Source organism: Apaloderma vittatum, unplaced genomic scaffold, assembly GCF_000703405.1.
Source record: "Apaloderma vittatum isolate BGI_N311 unplaced genomic scaffold, ASM70340v1 scaffold13704, whole genome shotgun sequence".
NCBI lineage: Eukaryota > Metazoa > Chordata > Aves > Trogoniformes > Trogonidae > Apaloderma > Apaloderma vittatum.
Window position 1 is genome coordinate 14,187 of NW_009712301.1, and position 19,616 is coordinate 33,802.

General features: G+C 42.5%; 1 protein-coding gene across 1 annotated transcript in view; it reads left to right on the forward strand.

Annotated features, from left to right (window-relative positions):
* Positions 1-3,243: 3,243 nt before the first annotated feature.
* LOC104272831 (pikachurin-like) overlaps positions 3,244-19,616 on the forward strand; it is a gene marked incomplete at its 3' end in the record, with an annotated part of 57,221 nt that continues 40,848 nt past the window's right edge. The window contains exons 1-5 of the mRNA XM_009867933.1: positions 3,244-3,348; positions 5,880-5,963; positions 7,645-7,671; positions 11,993-12,110; positions 12,356-12,491. Coding sequence (XP_009866235.1) covers positions 3,310-3,348; positions 5,880-5,963; positions 7,645-7,671; positions 11,993-12,110; positions 12,356-12,491 — 404 coding nt within the window. The remainder of the gene's footprint in view (positions 3,349-5,879; positions 5,964-7,644; positions 7,672-11,992; positions 12,111-12,355; positions 12,492-19,616) is intronic.

The following is a 19,616-nucleotide window of genomic DNA, read 5'->3' on the forward strand; positions in this document are numbered from 1 at the left end:
CTTTCCTCTCATGTTCCTCTCATGTTTGTATTTACTCCTCCAGTGACAATTTGTAGGCCATGGTAACTGTCTCATTGTGTGTCTTTCATCATCTGCAAAACGGAGATAGTGTTTAATGGGGCTGGGTGAATAATTCATGGTGCGGTTCCTTATTAACTAGATGTTGCCTCTCTGCTGATAGTCTGCAAATGGATTGCATTTTTTTCAAATTTATTTGTTTTCTTCAAATTATTCACCAAATGCTTTGTGTAAATAATTTTATTGGCCAGTCGTGCGTTCTGAATATGAATTTGAAGCCTACCTCAAATGAGTATTTGTCATTGCTGATTAAAACTTACTATTTCAGCAAACAAGTAAAGTTGTCTTACAGAGCCTTTCCAGAAAATAATACAAAGATGGCAAGAATATGTGAGGGGTGAGTGTTTGGAGGATATTCTTTTTGCTTCACTGCTGATGCAACTCTAATGCTAATCTGCCTCACTGGTTACTGTGAAGATTGGAAAGGTGTTTTCTGAATATGAAATGCTGCTTAAGTAGACAGCGATACCCCAGCCCTGGCTGCTCGTCCCTGCCTCTCCTTTCAGTAGCAGGTGGCACATGGTGTTATGGTCCAGCTGCTGCTGAATGCAGGGCAGTAGGCGAGCACGAGAGGTGGTACCCTGCACCTCTCAGAGACCCTGACTTAAGCCAAGGATTCATAACACTAAGGCTGTGCTAAGAGAGAAAATGAGTGAGGTCCCAGAGAGCAAGTAACGTGGTGTGGTTTGACTCTCATCCCTGGGACTCTCATCCCTGCAACTGGACTCCTTTTCTTACCAAAAATTGTCTGTACTGACTTACTGACATGGTTTGTGAACTGTGCTATCCTCTGAACCGTTCCTGGGAGAATTTCCTAGGTGGCTGAAGCTATGTGACAGACTGTATAGGCAGTGTGGATATGGGGGTGTCCCTGTCTTTGGGTCCTGGGTAGTTTCCAGCATCTCAGGAACATGTTTAAAAGCCTACAGGTTGCTCAGAGACATTACTGGAAGCACTGGGTGGTTATTTGTTTACCTGATGATCTATTTAGGATGTGTTCAGCTCCTCAGTGCCCCTTCCCTGGAAGCTACGGTAAGGGCTGTGCTGGTGGTATCCCTGGAAGAGGGCTGGGAGGACATTGTAGGTCCCTGTTTTACCCTTTGGGAAATGCCACAGGCTGGGAGGAAACTGGGAATCTGTCTGCTAGCTTGTATTTGCACACTAGAAGCCTGTTAGTCCAGGCAGTAATTCCTGTGCATGTTCCCATTAATTCAGGTTAGATCATTGCAGGAAATGAGGACAATTCACATGGGTAGAGCCCTAAGTATGGTCTCTTGTCTTTAATCTGCAAGTGCAGCCCTGTGCTGTTACAGCTACACAGACTACTTGGGGATGTTACAGTAGTATGTTAGTCTTCAGAATATCTTTCAGGTTGAACTGATAAGCAAGATCCTTGGGGTGTGTAGAGTATATAAGCCTCTAGCATACAACAGGTAGTCCCTTTTTCTGAAGGTGTATTATTTTTTATCGCCCACTGTGTGATTTCAACAATAAGAGGAAAAATAATAAAAAAGTCCTTGGTGAGGAATGCATCATGTGCAGTCCTTGTACAACCTTGCTCAGGAGACAATCTGCTGGGAATTTTTTTAGATAAGAGTAGCTGAACCTTCAAGCATAGGAACCAATGGTGAGAGAAGTCTCTTAAACCCTTTTATATATCTATCCTTCCATGATTGCACCTGGCACTGTCCAGGATTTCTTTTAGTGTTGAGGAGAAATAAATAGGTAAAAGAAGAAGTCATAGGCATTAACTGAGGGGTGTGGGCCCAGGCCACACTTGCTAACACAAATAGATACAGCAGATTAAGAAACATAAGCCAAAAAGATTTCTGGTGATGGGAAAATGCAAGGTCAGGAACAGAATATCAGTTCTGCTCTTGTTTTAACTACTCAGGTATTGACACTGCTTGATACTGTGCAGAGTCTGTAAGCTGTTAAGTTTTGTATTTAGCTTCAAATTAAATACGTTGGTGGAAGTGACAAGTGTTAATCTGATGTAGGCTTGCTTCACATCTAAAAGTGACCTTTTTTTTGCTTGATATTTTGTCAGACCTAGTGGAAAAAAAAGAGGGAAAAAAAGTGTCTCCTTAGGTTTTATTTAAAATTTTCGTAGGTAAGGGCATGCAAAAAACTAAGTATAGTAAAACTGTCACCTGAAAAAAAATGAATTAGTTGTTAAAGTGTCTGAGTCAGTTCTCCTTTACAGTTGTTTGTTAGGAGAGTTTGGTTTCAAGACCACAGATGATGGTGATTTGGAGAAGTATTAGAAATCATTGTCAGATTACAAGAGCACACTCTCCTCTGCTTGCCCTTTTTGAGACAGTAAATGCAGTTATTAATATGTTACTGGAGATGTGGAACTCAGGGTTTCCTTCTTCTCCAGTCTGTTATTTTTTGTAGCAGTTGAATTAGCCATTGTACGGAGACCCAGATTGTACCACAGGGCGAGGACATGTAGAGCTGTTATGAGACCAGTATAGCCTTATAAAAGTGCCCTCCTCCTGTTGTGGCTGGTGAGAGAAGGGTTGGTCGTGGCAGCACTGAAAGTGTGACATCAGGAGATCCCACTGCTGTATCCTGTGTGCAGAGAGTTGCAGGCAGGAACTGAGGGGTCCATTGTGCTCTTCTCATCAGGCTAAACCCGCTTCATAAATCATTGCCTTTGCCATCCATAGCTGTCCTGAAGGAATTGAGGCTGCAGGGACTGGTGATGATTGGGAAACCTGTTGGTGGCCCATGAAGCGGGTCTTTTGGCCTATGCCAAAGCAGCAAAGAGCAGAAAAGGAGGCACACTTTGGATTTAGTGTGGTTTTCCTTACACCAGGATGTTGCTGTTGCATGTGAAACCTGGAGGAAGAAGATGTGAGGTGGGGACTGAAGGTGTGCATGAGGTGTTCGGAGCTGGTGAGGAGCTCCGTGCCACTGAGAGAGGGGATGTCCCCCTTTGCCCACTCTCTCCTGCCATCCCACTCCTGCCTTGGAAGGCAGAGGTGGAGAGGGAAAAGAGGCACCCGAGTCAACTCTTGAGTAGTGGGCTATGTTTAGTAGTTTGGAATGAGGCCAGCACAAGTCTATTCTTCAAAGTCCTACCTGCCAGGTGGTTAAAGGAGAGGTTTTGTGTCCTATGGCTTCTTATACAATATAATTTTGTTTTGAGCAGATAGGCTGGGGCCTCCTCTTGATATACTGCTGGATTCACTGAACTGCACAGCATTCAGCGTGCAATGGAGGATGCCAAAGCAGCATGTGAGCACTATCACGGGATATACGGTAAGTGATTCTCTGTGCTGCTAGTGGACGATTGCAGTACCCTGCATGTCCTCAGACTACACATACGGCATGGTGAAGCAAGCAGGCGAGCACAGAAAGTGGTCACAGGGCAGTGGGCTTGTAGGTCTGAGCTCTAACTTTAAGAAACAAGCTGTTCGTGTTTTAAAGGCAGGCTGTGATGGGAATTTGGGTTGTATGCCAAGGGCTTGCAGTGGCTATAGATTGCTTTTCTGTTGTGGTTTTCATGCAAGGATCTCAGTGATCTCTGCAGCTTATAAAACAGTAAAGTAGAGCAGAGCGTGTCAGCACTGTGTAAGTGAATGGAGATGCATGGTGGTGGTTTCATTCAGATCCTTTGACTTGTGCTTCCAGCCAGAGGATTGCTTTTAATAGAAATAGCTACATCTCTAAACCTTCCCAGTCTGGCATCAGGTACAGGGGAAGGAGAACTTCATGGTGTCTCTTCCCCTGATAGATACAGTACTGTACTACATATCACAGAATCACACAGAATTGCCCAGATTGGAAAAGACCTTTAAGATCATTGCATCCAACCGTTAACCTAACACTGACAAGTCCTCAATGAAACCACCCTAAGGACTATGTCTACGTGACTCTTAAATAGCTCCAGGGAAGGGGATTGCACCACTGTCCTGGGCAACCCATTCCAATGCCTAGTAATCCTTTCAGTAAAGAAATTCTTCCTAATATCCAATCTAAACTTCCCCTGGCACAACTTGAGGACATTTCCCCTTGTCCTGTCACTTGTTACTTGGTTGAACAGACTAATCCCCACCTCTCTACAACCCCTTCAGGTAATTGTAGGGAGTGATAATGTCTCTTCTCAGCCTCGTTTTCTCCAGGCTAGACAAACCCAACTCCCTCAGCTGCCTCTCGTACAACTTGTGCTCTAGACCCTTCAGCAGCTTTGTTGCCCTTTTCTGGACACACACTAGTGCCTCAATGTCCTTCTTGTAGCGAGAGGCCCAAAACTGAACACAGTACCTGAGTTACAGCCTCACCAGTGCCAAGTACAGGATGATAGTCACTGCTCTGGCTGTACTGGACGTAGCATCCCTGGGAACCCAGCCACAGCCTTACATATCAAAAGGGACTTTCCTTAAGTGAATTTTCCTTAAACAAGTTGAGCGATATTCCTGTCTTGCCCAGCACTTTTATGGATGAGGCTCTGACCCCCTCCAGGCCTCCACCATGTTGCCCTCTGCCTATCAGCAGAACAAAATGGCTAGCATAAACTGGGTTCTGTGTTTTAGTGTGGAAGCAGAAAATGTAATAAGCACTAATCCACTATTCATTCATTTTTTTTAGGTACTGCTTTAGCAGGTGTTCCATGGCAATGAAACAGTCCCAAAATGGAAGTTAGTCAGGGGAGTAATTAGCACCAAAGATGTGGGATATTGATGAGAATTTGTTGTTTTCCCCTTCAACTAAAACCAAGTAATGGTTTTGTTATCATTTTCCGTGGAAGGATCTGAAATTTTCAGAAAAAAATAACCCAAAATTCAATTTTACATGAAAAAAAGGGAAGCAGAAAACTCCTGACTACCTTTATTTCTAGTGTATGCTAACAGAGTGAAAAAAGTCCCTGCCATAGGTGTTTCTGGGACACATGCCTCTACATCCCCTGGTCTTATAAATAACACTAATGGAGCTCAGCTGCAGGGTTGTTTTTCGTTGTTACAAAAGTGCTTGTAGTCCAGCACACAGAGGACCACAAAGGACCACTGTGGCCAGAACCTGCCTCAGTCTGCACACGACCTGTGTGTAGTCGGGTCCATTCCTCTGTGTGAAAACAGAGGTGCAATGGGCAAGGGGCTTTTCTGTAGGTCATGATGTTCTTCAAACAGTTGCAGTACTTTAGAGTCACAAATCATAGCTGGTTTTCATGGAGTAGATCAAGCCCCAGTTGATTTTTAAGCTTGAGCTCATGTGTGGCATGATAATAAAGCCAGTGACAAACAACACTGATAGTGCTGTGCTTGCATCATCTTCACTTCGTGTTGGTTTTTGACCTTCTGGCATATCGGTCTTCGTGCACAGGAAAGCAAACTCTCTGTGGCTCATTAGTCTCCAGTACATTGCAACAGACATGGACAGGCATTTATGATACAGCAATTTTTATAATGCCATAATCATGTAATCTCAGTAAGTTCCATACATCAAGTGAAATGCCTAACTTGTGCAGAACAGTTCCACAGATCTTTAGCTGCCCGTGCTGACCATGGCCAAGTGATGCACAATTTGAGTCAGTTCAAGTCTGCCCTAAAAGCAAGGCTGTGTTTCACATCAGTTTGGTGTATACACTGTCAGATGGCGTCCTTTGGTCATGCTGGCAATTTTTTGTAAATATGAAAGGAGTGCTAAAGGGCGTTAACTTTCATGTGTTTGAAAAGATAGGAGATCATAGCCTCAAACACTGCCCATGATGTGATAATAATGCACTTGTTTTTAAGTCATCCTGAAGCATTGAGTTATTGCTTTAGCCAGCTTTACTATATCTTCTTCTCAAGGTTTTCTACTCAGAGGTTGAAGATGACAAAGCAGTTAAACAGCTCTCACATGATGTTCCCTTGAATTTGGATATGCTTAGCATGGTGAGTATTTCTTTTCATCAAGTCAGAACACTGGAGTGGAGCTTGAAAGTGGAAACTTCCAACTGTGCGACTGTTGCTGGTTTGTGAATTACGCTGAAGATCCAAGCCCCAGATCTGTTCTGGATATTGAGCAAAAGGAAATCACAGTGTTTTTCTGTGATCCAGTCTGTGTGATACACTTTTGCTTCTTGCTGTTGACTAATTTGTCATGTAAAACTACTGGGACTTGCTTTCATCTTCTCAGTACTGACCTTTGGCATCTACTAAAAATAGAAGTTTTAATTTTGAATGGAAGAAGAATTTCATAACTCTATGCACAGTTAGAGTTGCGGTATCAGTGTATGTATATTGCAGTGTCTGTCACAGGTAAGTGTGTGAATTAAAGGAGAGTTTTCAGTGTATTTTTGTCATTGTGTAAGACTGTGGCCTCCCGAAATACGGAATTTAAAGTTTAATAGTGCTGCTTTAGTTACATTGTGTAAGTCCATCTCCTGAAAGATTTTCTCGACTTCTACTTTTTTTTTGTTCTTGAAAGCACTACTTTTTCTCCTTGCTTCCCATTTTCCTCCTTCTGTTTTGTTCTGTTTTGCCTTTTATCTGTCATTTGATTTCTTACTTTAATTTGTTTCACTCTGCCTTTCTCTTCCCTCCTTCCTTGTTTCTGTCCAATTTCCCCTTCTCTTTCCTTTTGCAAATGAGCACTGCCCATCCTCTTCGGCTGCACAGCTCAGCAATTAGTGCTAAGATGAAAGCAAGTCCTGTGCGCTTCTGGATGGTTTTAATACTATCTGCTTTTAAAGGCTATTCTTGAAATATGCCAGTGTTTCCTTCATGCAGAGAAGCTGCCCTTTGAGTTCAGCAAGGCAGGAACAGATCTTTCAGCCTCTACCCGGGCAGAGAGCAGAGTGCTCCAGGTTGGGAGCTGTGAGGGAAGCACTTTCATATCATGCTCTGCAAAGGGCAGTCTGTCCACGAAGCAACCTTACCAGCACAGGAATGAAAGGTTTTCCTGTGTGCACAGAGAGGCACTGTATGCTTTCCAGTCTTTATTTGGTGATCCTTCTTCACAATTCAGTTCTTTCCTTCTTTCTCTTCTGCTCATCTTCATTCTCCTTTACCTCCTCATGCCGCTTCCTTCAGCCTCCCCATCTGATGTTCAATGAAGTGCATTCACTGATATTTCCTGATCCCTGCTGGGCAGTGCTCAGAAACCTTCCCTGTGAGAAGCGTGAGTGAGGGAGATGCTCAGATTTCCTGCAGTTTTCTGTCACTCTGGTTATCAGTTCTGACTCCTTCAGGTTTCTGGAATCACTGTGAATGAAAGAATATTGTTGCTGTGATAGATTATTTCTTTATTTATGTATTGTTTTCTCCCTTCTGATCTCTATGTCTGTATTCCTCACTTGCTTTATTTCCCTCCAAAAACATTCTTGCTAGTAGTGCCAACAAAGATCAAACAGCACATTGTTTTTTTTGTCTTAATCCTGACAGTAGTAACTCTTACTCGCTGGGAGAACAGAGTCTGATTCCCAGTACTCACACAGAAGAATAACAGCCACATAGACTACCATATGCTGCAGCATTGGTCTTGTTTTAATTCCATGACACATTATTTATTTGGTTTTGCCATTACTTTTTAGTATGTTACATCATTAACAAGTCCTTTTTTGCTTTTTCCCAGGGTCAGCCTGAAGGACAAGCAATTTTTGTAAGTATTGTTTTGTAAGTATTTTGTAAGTATTGGTTGCAGCTGTGATGTAAAACGAAGTTGAACATTCCTGAACTGGTCTTTCCACAGATTCACACACAAAAGTTGAACTCAAATGTTGATTCTACTTAGCACTTATAAAGGATCTTTTGTAGTCAAAATGTGGCAAATAGTAGCTAAAGTTCAAAATCGGGGGGTAAGGAAGGTGGACACATCTAGGTGCAGCAGCTCTGTTTTTAGAAATTGATAAACTTTTCTCTCAGTCATCCAAAGTGTTTATAGATACCTTGTTTTACTGTAGTAAATTTGTTTAAAAAACGAGCTATATCCATGCATTGAGGAATTAGGGGGACAGAGACATTCAGATAGTCAGGCACACAGCAACAGGAAAGAACAAAAGTCTGGTGGCGAGAGAGGAGATGGAGAGGGAAAAACTTGAGCAATCCATCCAGGGCCATGGAGGAGGAGCATGGAAGGAAGCCAGCCATGCAATGCCCAGGAGGAAGGAGTGGGAGACTAACAACTAGCATAAAACAGGTTTGAAAGAAATACCAGCCCTCTTAATGGCTTTACAGCTGGTGAATTATTCAGATTAATTATTTCCAGTCCTGTATTCGTCCAGTCTGCTTCCGATGAGGAGAAAACGGATTGGGTTTATTGTGAGGGGGAAAGCAAGCAGGAGATGCTCGGGTTTGGGTAACATACAGACAGCAATTTCAGTGTCTGGCTGAAATCCCTAACATTAACAGCCTCTTGCAGATTTCTTTCTCTGAGAGCTGTTGTAGGACTGGAGAAATCTCACGAAGTTGGTGGATCTTGCATAGCTTTCATCGTCTGAATGAAGAGAAGCTTGGTTAGGTTGTAGGAGGCTGATGTCTGAATATGCTTGAAGCAGGACTATCTGGTTCAATCCCAGCAGAGCTGAGTCTGGATGATGGCATTTCAGAGTTGAGGTTCCATGCTGGGCCCTCTTTTTTCTCCTTGATAAAAATAACACTTCTGAGGGGTACTTGTGGAGAAGTATGACTGGCTGGGATTAATCAGCTCCCAGCTGTCATTAATTGTCAGGAAGTGGTGTTCTTGCTGAAATGCTTTCTGTTATATTCATACCAAACTGAACAGAAATCTGTAATAGTTTTGTGGTTAAGTCTGCATAGTTCATGTTTCCATCACTAAGCTTTCTCTCCCGGTGCTGGCTATGACCCCCCTGCTTTCTCAGAGGCTTCTCTGGACCACTAGCAAGAGCTGAACTGTGTCACCTATTTCTGTGTGTGTGTGTGCGCATGTGCCTGTGCATTAGCAAAATGGATAATCTATTATAGATGTATTATATCACCTTATAATAGAGGACAGATAAGTGAGAGCAGCCAGGAGAAATGCCGATGCAGTACAATTTAATAACACAGTTGTTCTGCTGGGCATAGTATGCAGAATGTTTAGCACAAACGTTAAAAAAAAGAGGAAAAAAATCAAGAAAAATTAGTAGACTTTAAAAGGAGGTTTTAAGTCAGGCACAAAGCTGCGGAGAGCAGTAGTGCTCCCTATCAAATCACCAAATACCCCACTACAAAAAGGGGAGTGTCCAGCTGAGACCAGTAGTTCATGGAAGGAGTTGTCAGAGGATCAAGTGTCATTAAACTCAACTCAGTCTCTGCAGCTGCAGGATTTGATATTTTTTTGGATAAAACCAAAACAAAACAGAGAACAGATTTTCTGTGGAAAATAGTTTATAATCTTGGTTTCTCTGAGGTGGCTTGCTGTGAAGTCTCACAAACAATTTCAACACACTTGGAGGGAGGGCAAACTGTATGGCAGGACAGGGAGGGGTTTCTACATACACCTGACTCCTGTACCAACAGAATAGACATCACACTGCTTCACTGCATTCCAGAATGTGAGATTGTAATGAAAATACCAAATGTCATTCCTCAGGGTTTTAGCAGAGTGTTGCGCAAGACAATAAGTTGAGGCGGGTGCCTGGTAAAACCTCTTTGGTAATGTAATGTCCTGTTTGGGGTATCGTGCTTCATTCTATAGAGGCAGTCTGAACGGAGAGAAACTCTACAGAAAAGATGGAGAGCTAACTCTTCCACATACTCCCTAAATTCCATACTTCCTAAATTCCACAGTGAGGCCACTGTGTCTCTTCCAGGATGGAGAAAACCTTAGTTTAAGATCCTTCTCCTAAATACAAGCAAAAAAAAAAAAGGAGATGAAATAAATACTTCCAGGCTCCTGGTCCGTGGGATACAAGGAAATGTGTTGCTTCTCCAGCATCTCACTGCAAATATTCTGGTGTGAGATGGATATTCCTAGAGATTGCCACAGATCAGGGTGGCATGAGGGTGTCCTGGATCTTTACCTATTCACTAGTGTCTTGATCATAGAAGATTGGAAGATACATGGTCTCAAAGGCACCCACTGTATGTCCAGTAGCTGTGTTCATAGAGGGGACATTGCTGGAAGAGGCAGATAGGCATGTGTTTAAGGCAAGAGAGTGCCTTGCTGAGGTTTTGAGGGTACACATGTTGAACTAAAATACCTAAGTAGGTATTAGGACTTTGATCTTGATTGGCATTGCAGTCAATGAGATTATTCTATTTAGTTTATGGTAGGCTTGAACCTGGAGGTAATAATACGAGGCAAGTACATCCATATCCCGCTCTCTGCAGAGGCCAAGTTCCCAAATAGCATGAAAGCAGTAAGACACATGATGAAGGATTGGTTTTTTTCTCAGGAGAGTGAATGTAATAAAGAGAGATGCTGGCAGGGACAAATGCACATAGTTTAAATACAGATGGACAGTGTGTATGGCATGGAAGATTGAATGCCAGGAGCAGGGTCGTCTGTATTGTCATCGGGAGGAGGTTTTCAGCAAATGACTTTTCAGTTCCTGTTTTGAAAGATTTCAGTCACTTCAGCTACCAGACTGAAAGACCCAGATGCGGTGTGAGTGTTCTTGCTGCCTCTCTCTAGGCAGTTACTTTTCCAGCATTGTTAGTATCTCTCTCAGTTGAATCCAAATCATCCAGGCAGCTCAAGGGTGAATTTTGGAAAAACAGGATAATGGTCGTGTGGTCCATGTTAATAGGAAATCACTGATGGAGCTCCAAAACTGTGGCTAGAGCAATGACAGATGACAGGGTGTTTCCGAACAATATTGTACTAATAATGTAAGTTCCCCAAAGAATAGAGAGGGAGAGTTTGTCCAAAAGACTGTCATAAGGAAATTTGCAGTTAATAAAATTTTCGGATTGTTTACTATCTTACTGCAACTGGAAATGCAAATTCGAAGTCTGTTCCAGTGTGAAAAGAAACGTCTGCATTTTCACATGCAGAGGTGTATCAGGGAATAAAAACCAAGAAAAATCTCTGTAAACCAGTTTTTTTGTAAGTGCTTTTTTATTCACGCCAAAACAGTCTGAGATGTAAAACCTAGTATTTCTGTTTACTTGTGTATGCTGTCAAAATTCATAAATCTGGGATTTACGTCTCTCTGTAGATATTCTGCAGCTGAAGAATATTGAATTTCTATACACATGCTCCACAGAAGACCAGATCTAAATGTCTGAGGCTGACGCATGTTACGTGTGCCAGACAGTGATAAAATCTAGATTTTTTGTGACATTTGCTAGTTTCTCGGAGATTTGAGCAAGCTTCTCTGAATGGTATTCAGCAGCACAAGCTCTTCACGTGGAGGTTAGCATTGCCTCCTTTACAGTAGTTGTCTGTGGGTTAATCTCTCTGTGTTTATGGCAGAAGGACAAATAAGGGAAATGCTTGCTTGAGGTCAAGGCTGATAGCTGGACTCAGAGAATTGTGAGAGGCGGTGGGACTGGTCTCTGCTCCATGAGAAACTAAAGATCATCAGTTCACACTGCAGCAACTTGCTTCATTCTCAGGGGCTTCTGCGGTCTCTGGATTTAAAGTAAAAACAAAAAACCAAAAACTCCCCCCAAATTAAAATGCACTGCACTGATACTGAATGCCAGCAATTGGCTCAAGGGAGGGAATAGTATGCAGCTTTGACTTCACCAGTAAAAAAGCTGGATAGCCAACACAAGCAATCTGCAGCCTTGTGAGTTATGCTGAGAAATGGGTCCAAGTCATCCCTGTGGATTCCCCTGAGGTGAAGCTGTGACTTGAGAGGAAACACGTGGTGCTGTTTGTGTTTGTTGCTTTTGAGCTGGGTTGGGGACAATCCTCCTAGGACTTTACATGGAAAATGCCATGTAAGATCCCCGAATCCCAGCTTGCAGCACCATCCCCAGTTACATGGAAGAGCTTTCACAGTGTTCTTGTCTTTTCTTGACTCCGGTAGGAAGTTGTTATCGGTGATCTAAAGCCAGGCACTCCACATCGCGTTAGCGTGGGAGCATATGGCTGGGCAGGGAAAGGACGACCCAGCACGCCTAGAGACGTGACAACCTTATCTCAAGGTAATGCTGCACACGTGTCTTTCTGTTGCAAAACTGGCAGGGCCCACATCTGCACCTAAATCTCTGTCATGTGCAGTACTGTGATATTTCATTATTGTTCTTCCACAAGTCTAGGGTTTTAGAAGGGGAATAGAAGAAGGGAGAAGCCTGTGAATTTGATTCTCAAGTCTGTGGGTGTTGGGTTATTGTGTGTATTAACTCATGCACTTCTCTAATGCTGTTCCTTTGCATTTCTTCTGACTTAGATAAGTGCATGCCCCCTGCACCACCCTTTCAGCCACAGATTGTGGTAGTTTCTGATTCAGAAGTTGCGTTATCCTGGAAGCCTGGAGCAAGCGAAGGAAGTTCTCCCATCCAGTACTATATGGTGGAGTTTATCAGGCAAGTTTCCCAGTGGAGTCTGAATTTCAGCGTTTGTGTGCTGCAGGTTTTTTTTACCTAAACTGCACTATTGAACTGCATATGGAGTCTTCTTCTGACTTATTTACTTACTGTGTATGGTAAGCCTAGATTTCCTCTTGATGTGTGTTGAATTACTATGAAAAATTAAAGACAAACACAGAAATAATCTAATTTATTAGAAAATCACCAGAAAGTCATACCTTGTGATTGAAGAAAATAAGGTCCAATTTGATCTGTTCCTGTTAATAAAGGCCATCAAATGCTCTCAAGCCAAGCTGAGAAAAGAGCATGTGGCAGAGTAGTTCCCCTGAGCAAGAGTACCCTGGGCTGCTCTAGGAAAGGTTTTTACCTTAGAGTCTAAATTTAGTACGCTGAGCAGTTTTACTTAACAAAAGTCTTTTGGGTCTTGAGCTTGCAGGGCTCAGACTTTCTTTGTTATCCTAATGCTAATCAAATTTACATGAAATGTTGAACTTTCTACTTTTTTGGAGGGGGGGAAGTGTGGTGGTGATGGGTTTCTTTTTTTCTTTTATGTTGAACTCTCTAAAATTTGCAGTACTAGAACTGAACTGTGAAGTTGCCAATTGAGTTGCTTTTATAAGATGCATATGAAGGGTCAGGAGGAGGTGGTTATATCTGCATGCACAAACAAGTACTCATACCTGGCTGGTCATATGCTTGTGTAAGCTAATATGTGCCCACAAAGCTATTTATTTTTATTTGCCTGCCCCTATGTTTACGCTTATGGTGACTGCAAAATTCAACCTTTGGAAGTTTAATCTGTTGGGTGAACATGTAATGACAAGTTTTAGTTGAGGTTCCTGGATAAGAAGAGAAAACTGCTTCTTTAGCTATTATGAGCTGTAAAGGTCAAAAAATTGTTCTTCAGAAAAATCACATTAATTTTTTAAATAGAATTGTTCTTGTTAAAACACACAGAAAGAACTATTGTCTTTGAGTGCTCAAAGTATGGTTGCAATCTAGAGGATATTGATAATATGGAAAAAATTCCCAGGCTGAAAGCCTGCTTGTGAGCTTATGTTGCATCTTCTATTTGAGCCAGAATGCCCCATGTTTAGTGGGAAGCCATCCAATGTCCCTTGCCCCGCAAGGCTGGACGTGAGGGCTGAAGATATCGTATGGCCATCGTGTAAAGTCTGCAGTAGCATTACCAAGAAATTCCTCCAATATCTATTTTTTGAACACAATAATTTTCTGAGCCTGCCTGTCTCCCCATCTCTTCTTATTTGCTCAGTGGATGCAGAAGGGATTTTGTTGGGTTTGACTGAATGCAGTTTTGTCACTTCTGTGTTTTGGCTGTAAAGTGCTGCAGGTTTATGTACGCCTCTTCATAGCTTCAGGGTCTTGCTAATGGAAGAATAAGTGGGCATCATCATCTCTATCTGGCATCCTTAAATGTTCAGCTGGAGAGAGGAAAACTGCACTGTTTAGGTCGAAAATGCAAGTAATTGAAATTTCGGTGTTTTGTTGGTTTTAGGCTTTGGGAAAGAATTTGCTAACAGCACAATGTTTTGATTGCACTGTTTAGTTTGAGGTTTAAAGCTAAGCTGGAAGTGTATTTGTTAATTTTGGGATTATGCTCTTTTAGACTTGGAAGCTTGATTATATATTTGGAGAAAGTTCAATGAGCCATAAGCCCTAATGGCAGTCAGAGGTAAAGATTTAACTTTAAGCTTCGTTGTCTTTTCCTGCATATAGTTTTAATTACTATAAACTATATTAACATGAGTTAAAGCCGTTAAATTAAGCCAATCTTAAACCAAACCAAAACAGTGCAAGTAAATTTAGAATTAAATCCTCTCATGTCAAAGAAATACAATATTAACCTGTGCCTTGCAAAATTAATGACTTTCTTATGCAAATCTGTAATTTCTTGTGGGTGCAGCATGAACATCTGAAATTGTTTAAATAATTTCTGTCCTCTTTGAGCTAACTTTGTGACTTTAACCCTAGAAAAGCAATGCCAGGAGACTGAGATGTGGGGAAAACACTTTTCAGTTGCTCAGCTGTGATATTGGGGATTGAAATCACATGAAAATTCAGTACATTAATTGTTTGCACATGCCAGGATAGGGTTTGGTCACTTTCTTTTCATCTGTTAGGTCACTTTCTTTTCATCTGCTTGGTACATAGATGGAGTCATCAGCTTTCAGTATGAATCTTGACATACAGTGGAAATTTTTCAGTATTTTGGTAGTGGCATGAAACTTCTGCTGCAATAAACTAGATAGGTTCTGCTGATAAAACTGGGGAATCTATCAGCATGTGAATGTTAGGGTGGAGCAGATTCAGCATAGTGCTGTGGGGAGATTTCTTGATTAGTCTGAAGCCTTCCCCCCCAAAAAGTGTGTATCCCTGAATCCATTCCATGTTGAAATGTGTGTTTCTGGTGCTGCACTGAACCAGGCAGTAATATTTGCTTTTGTTTGCAAAGAACCTGAAACAGCAGATCTGACCAGAAAGACATAGAATCCTAGAATCATAGAACAATTCAGGTTTGGATCATCGAGTCCAACCATTGACCCTACACTACAAGTTCACCCCTAAACCATATCACCCAACACCACATCTATACGACACTTGAACACATCCAGGGATGGCGACTCAACCACCTCCCTAGGCAGTCTATTCCAGTGTCTGACCACTCTTTCTGTGAAGAATTTCTTCCTAATGTCCAGCCTAAACTTGCCCTATTGCAACTTGAAACCATTCCCCCTAATTCTGTCCCTAATTACCTGTGAGAAGAGACTAGCACCAACCTCTCTACAATGTCCTTTCAAGTAATTGTAGAGCATGATGAGGTCCCCCCTCAGCCTCCTCTTCGTCAAACAAACAGTCCCAGCTCTCTCAATCGCTCCTCATAAGGTCTGTTCTCCAGGCCCTTCACCAGCTTTGTTGCCCTCTTCTGCACTCGCTCCAACACCTCGATATCTCTCCTATACTGAGGTGCCCAAAACTGGACACAATACTCAAGGTGCAGCCTCACCAGTGCTGAGTACAGAGGGACAATCACCTCCCTTCTTCTGCCGGTCACAAAATTTCTAATAGAAGCCAGGATGCCGTTGGCCTTCTTGGCCACCCGGGCACCCTGCTGGCTCATATTCAGCCGGCTGTCAAGTAGAACGCCCAGGTCCTCTTCCGCCATCTTCTAATGCCCAGCAAAAATACTTTTAATAGTGTTTTTCCAACTAATACGTGAGGCAGATATATCTACCTAAACATTTAGCTCACTGTTTGTGAGAGATAAATCCTTGAAAAGGTGATTAATGAAGAAGCAGCAGTGGAAGATGTAGAAATTAGGAAGGAAATGCTTAACAGTGTTAGACAGCATCAAAGGAATATTTAACAAGAGAGAAAATTGTCTACTTTTCCTTTCCTCAGAGGTAACATGGCACATTGGTTAATACATTCTGTAGGAAGTGTCCCAATGAGGCTAATAATAATAATTACTAAAAATAATATCCTGTAGTGTGTTATTTTGTACAATGAGTATTTTCCATAGCAAGTAGGAATGAATTGTACTTGTCACCATATTTATTATTTGTAGGAATTTATTTTTTAAGAAAATTTTAGAGAAGAGTTTGCCACTTATCTGAGATGAGTACAAACACAGCATGACAGAACAATCGAAAAGCTTATAAAAAAATGGATTGCTGGCAGGTGCTTCATTCTGTTAAATCATTTCCAGGTGATTTTAAGAGGAAGTTCAAGTGAGTATAAAATTGTGTTTCTCTGCATCAGAAAGATTTCCTTTCTTAAGATGAATCAGTCCCCAGATTACAATGTAGAGCAATAAACAAAATGTTTAGGGTATGTTTGGGGCAGGTTTATACCCATCCAGTCCTATTGACTTTACCCATATATTTATTATCTTAAAAATCCTCTGACTTTGTCACTGCCCAGTTTCTTACTGCATGGCATTTTTTCACTGGAGATGCGCAGCTTTAACTTCAAGAACAGACGATGCCTGTGAAAGTTGTCTGATTTCCTGGTGCACACATGCATCACCTGGAGCAGCCTTATGAGGTCTCAGCTGGAGACAGACTGGTGCTAGTCCAGGGAATGTAGTGGTGCAGAGGCATTGAAATGGGCTCTTCCGGTGTAAAAGTTCACACAAATTGACAAAAAAAAAGTACCATGGAGACAGTTTTCAACAAAATGTTCCCAGCGTAGAAAACACAGGATCTGGCTGGCCCTGGACACAGCCACCAGCTGAGCTTGTTGTGTTCCTCTCCCCATCTGTTTGCCATTTTTTCATCTTGTACCGATTTGTCCGCACAGGGAACGTTATGGAGAAGTAGCAAAGGTCAAGTGATAAATCTCTCTTTTTCCTTCTCCTTCAGCTGCAGATGATTACACATTTGCAGACATTTCCTTTATTATTCTCTTCTGCACAAGGAAGCCTTGCGAGAAACAGTCAGCAAAGTTGAAGGCTAGCATATGGTCTGTGTTGTCTCCTGAATCTTCGTAGGGTACAGTACCTCCTTTGGGTCCCTTCATCTGAGGTGTGTGTTTCTATTTGGGCACAGACATTGATTGGCAGGGTCTGTTGCAAAGGAACTGTGAGGCAGCCCTTGCACTAGCAGGAATTCATTGGACTGGAATTAGAGCCAAAAAAAGATGTGTACAAGAAAACTGAAAAACACTACTAAGTGAGCATGCGGAAGGAAGCAGTGTTAACAGTTTTCATTTGGAAAACACTATACATTTTCATTTTGGCTCAGGCATCAAAAGCTCAGAGAAGGGAAACAATGAAAGAGTAGCCAACATAAATGCCCTCCTGTCTACCAGGAAATGGCAGTGGAGAGTGACTTAAGATCGTCTGTTCATCTGTCATTACATGTTGTGCATTTGTCTGATTGTATTTTTATTTTTAGCAAGACAATGAAATATTTGCATCCTCTGTGCCATTGTGTACAGGAGAGGGGCACCTGGGACTTGCTGCTTTGTCACTGCATTTGCCATGCTGGCACAGAGCTTTGAAACCTCGATGATCAATAAATCTTGCATTGACTGGTAAAAGAAAACATACATTAACTATGGCATTTCCTTCCAGCTGCAAATAAACAAATACAAAATGCCTGCCTTGTGCTATAATTTTCATTGAAAGACTGTTGGAGACATTTGCAGCTAGTCCTATGTAAACACTGGTAGATTTAGAGAGCACTTGGAGGTTATTTCCTGTAATAAATATCACAAGGACATTTTAGAAAAGGACACTGGAATAATTTTCTCTGAAATTCATTTCTGTCCCTATTTTACTTTCATAGGCTTCAGTTTGAATATTTTGGGTGGCCTAGACTTAATGTTTACATTTTTATTTGATTTGTATTTGTTTATGTTCTCATTCTGTTCTCTCTTTGATAAGAAGATACCACTTTTAGAAAGAGTAGAAATGATGTGAAAGCATGTGAATACTCTCTCAAAGTATTTAAAGTAGCCCTCACATTTTGGATATCCCTCTGTGTATGAACTTCAACATTTGACACCAGTCTGCCATGAGAATGGTTGTGATGATTTCAGGTGGACTGTTCCCCTTGGGACTCAGTTTTGAAGGGTATAGGAGTCCAGGAAGGCTGGACAGTACTTGGGGAGGAAATCTTGAAGGCACAGGAGCAGGCCATCCCTACGTGCTTTAAGACAAGCCAGTGGCATAGAAGACCAGCCTGGCTGTATAGGGACATATTGCTGAAGATCAGGGAAAAAAAAGAGAGTTTATGGCCTCTGGAAAAGAGGGCAAGCCACTCATAATGAGTATAAGGATAATGTTAGGTTATGTAGGGAGATTATTAGAAGGTTCAAGGCCCAGTTGGAAGTTAATCTGGCTTTGAAAGTAAAGCACTGTAAGAAAAGTTTTTATAAATACATTAATAACGAAAGAACAGAGAGAGCCTCCATCCCCTGCTAGACTCAGAAGGAAATATAGTAACAAAAGACAAGGGTAAGGCTGAGGTGCTTAATGCCCTCTTTGCCTCAGTCTTTAGTAAAAGAAACACCTGTACTGAGGGAAGCCAGCCCCCCAAACCAAGAGAATGGGACCAGGAGCAAAATTATCACCCCCACAATTCATGCGGAGACAGTCAGGGACCTACTACTACATGTCAATGTCTATAAATCTGAGGAGCCAGACGAGATACACCCTAGAATACTAGGTGAACTGGCGGAGGTTCTTGCCAGACCACTCTCCATCATTTATCAGCAGTCCTGGCTTACTGGAGAGGTCCCAGCTGATTGCAAGTCAGCCAATCTAACACCCATCGATAAGAAGGGAAGGAAGGATGATCCAGGAAATCACAGGCCTGTCAGTCTGACTTCAGTGCCAGGGAAGCTGATGGAGCAGATCATCCTGAGCTCCATTGTGCAGCACATGCAGGACAAGCAGGTGATCAGGCCCAGCCAGCAGGGGTTTGTGAAGCGCAGGTCCTGTTTAACAAACCTGATCTCCTTCTGTGGCTGAGTGACCTGCTTGTTGGATGAAGGAAGGGCTGTGGATGTTGTCTACCTTGGCTTTAGGAAGGCATTTGACACTGTTGCCCACAGCATTCTCCTAGAGAAACTGCCTGCTCTTGGCTTGGATGGTCACATGCTTCACTGGGTGAAAAACTGGTTGGATGGCCGAGTCCTGGGAGTTGTGGTCAAGAGAGTTAAATCCAGCTGGTGGCCGGTCACTAGTGGTGTCCTCCAGGGCTCAGTGCTGGGGCCACTCCTGTTTAACATCTTCATCAATGATTTGGACCAGGGGATGGAGTGCACCCTCAGTAAGTTTTCAGATGACACGAAGGTGGGTGAAAGCATCGATCTGCTTCAGAGCAGAGACTCTCCAGAGGGATCTGGACAGGCTGGATCACTGGGCCAAGAGCAACACCATGAGTTTCAACAAGGCCAAATGCCGAGTCCTGCATTTCAGCCACAACAACCCCCAGCAGCGCTACAGGCTTGAGGAGGAGTGGCTGAAGAGCTGCCAGGCAGAGAGGGACCTGGGGGTGTTGATGGACAACAGCTAAACATGAGCCAGCAGTGTGCCCGGGTGGCCAAGAAGGCCAACAGCATCCTGGCCTGTGTCAGGAATGGTGTTGTCAGCAG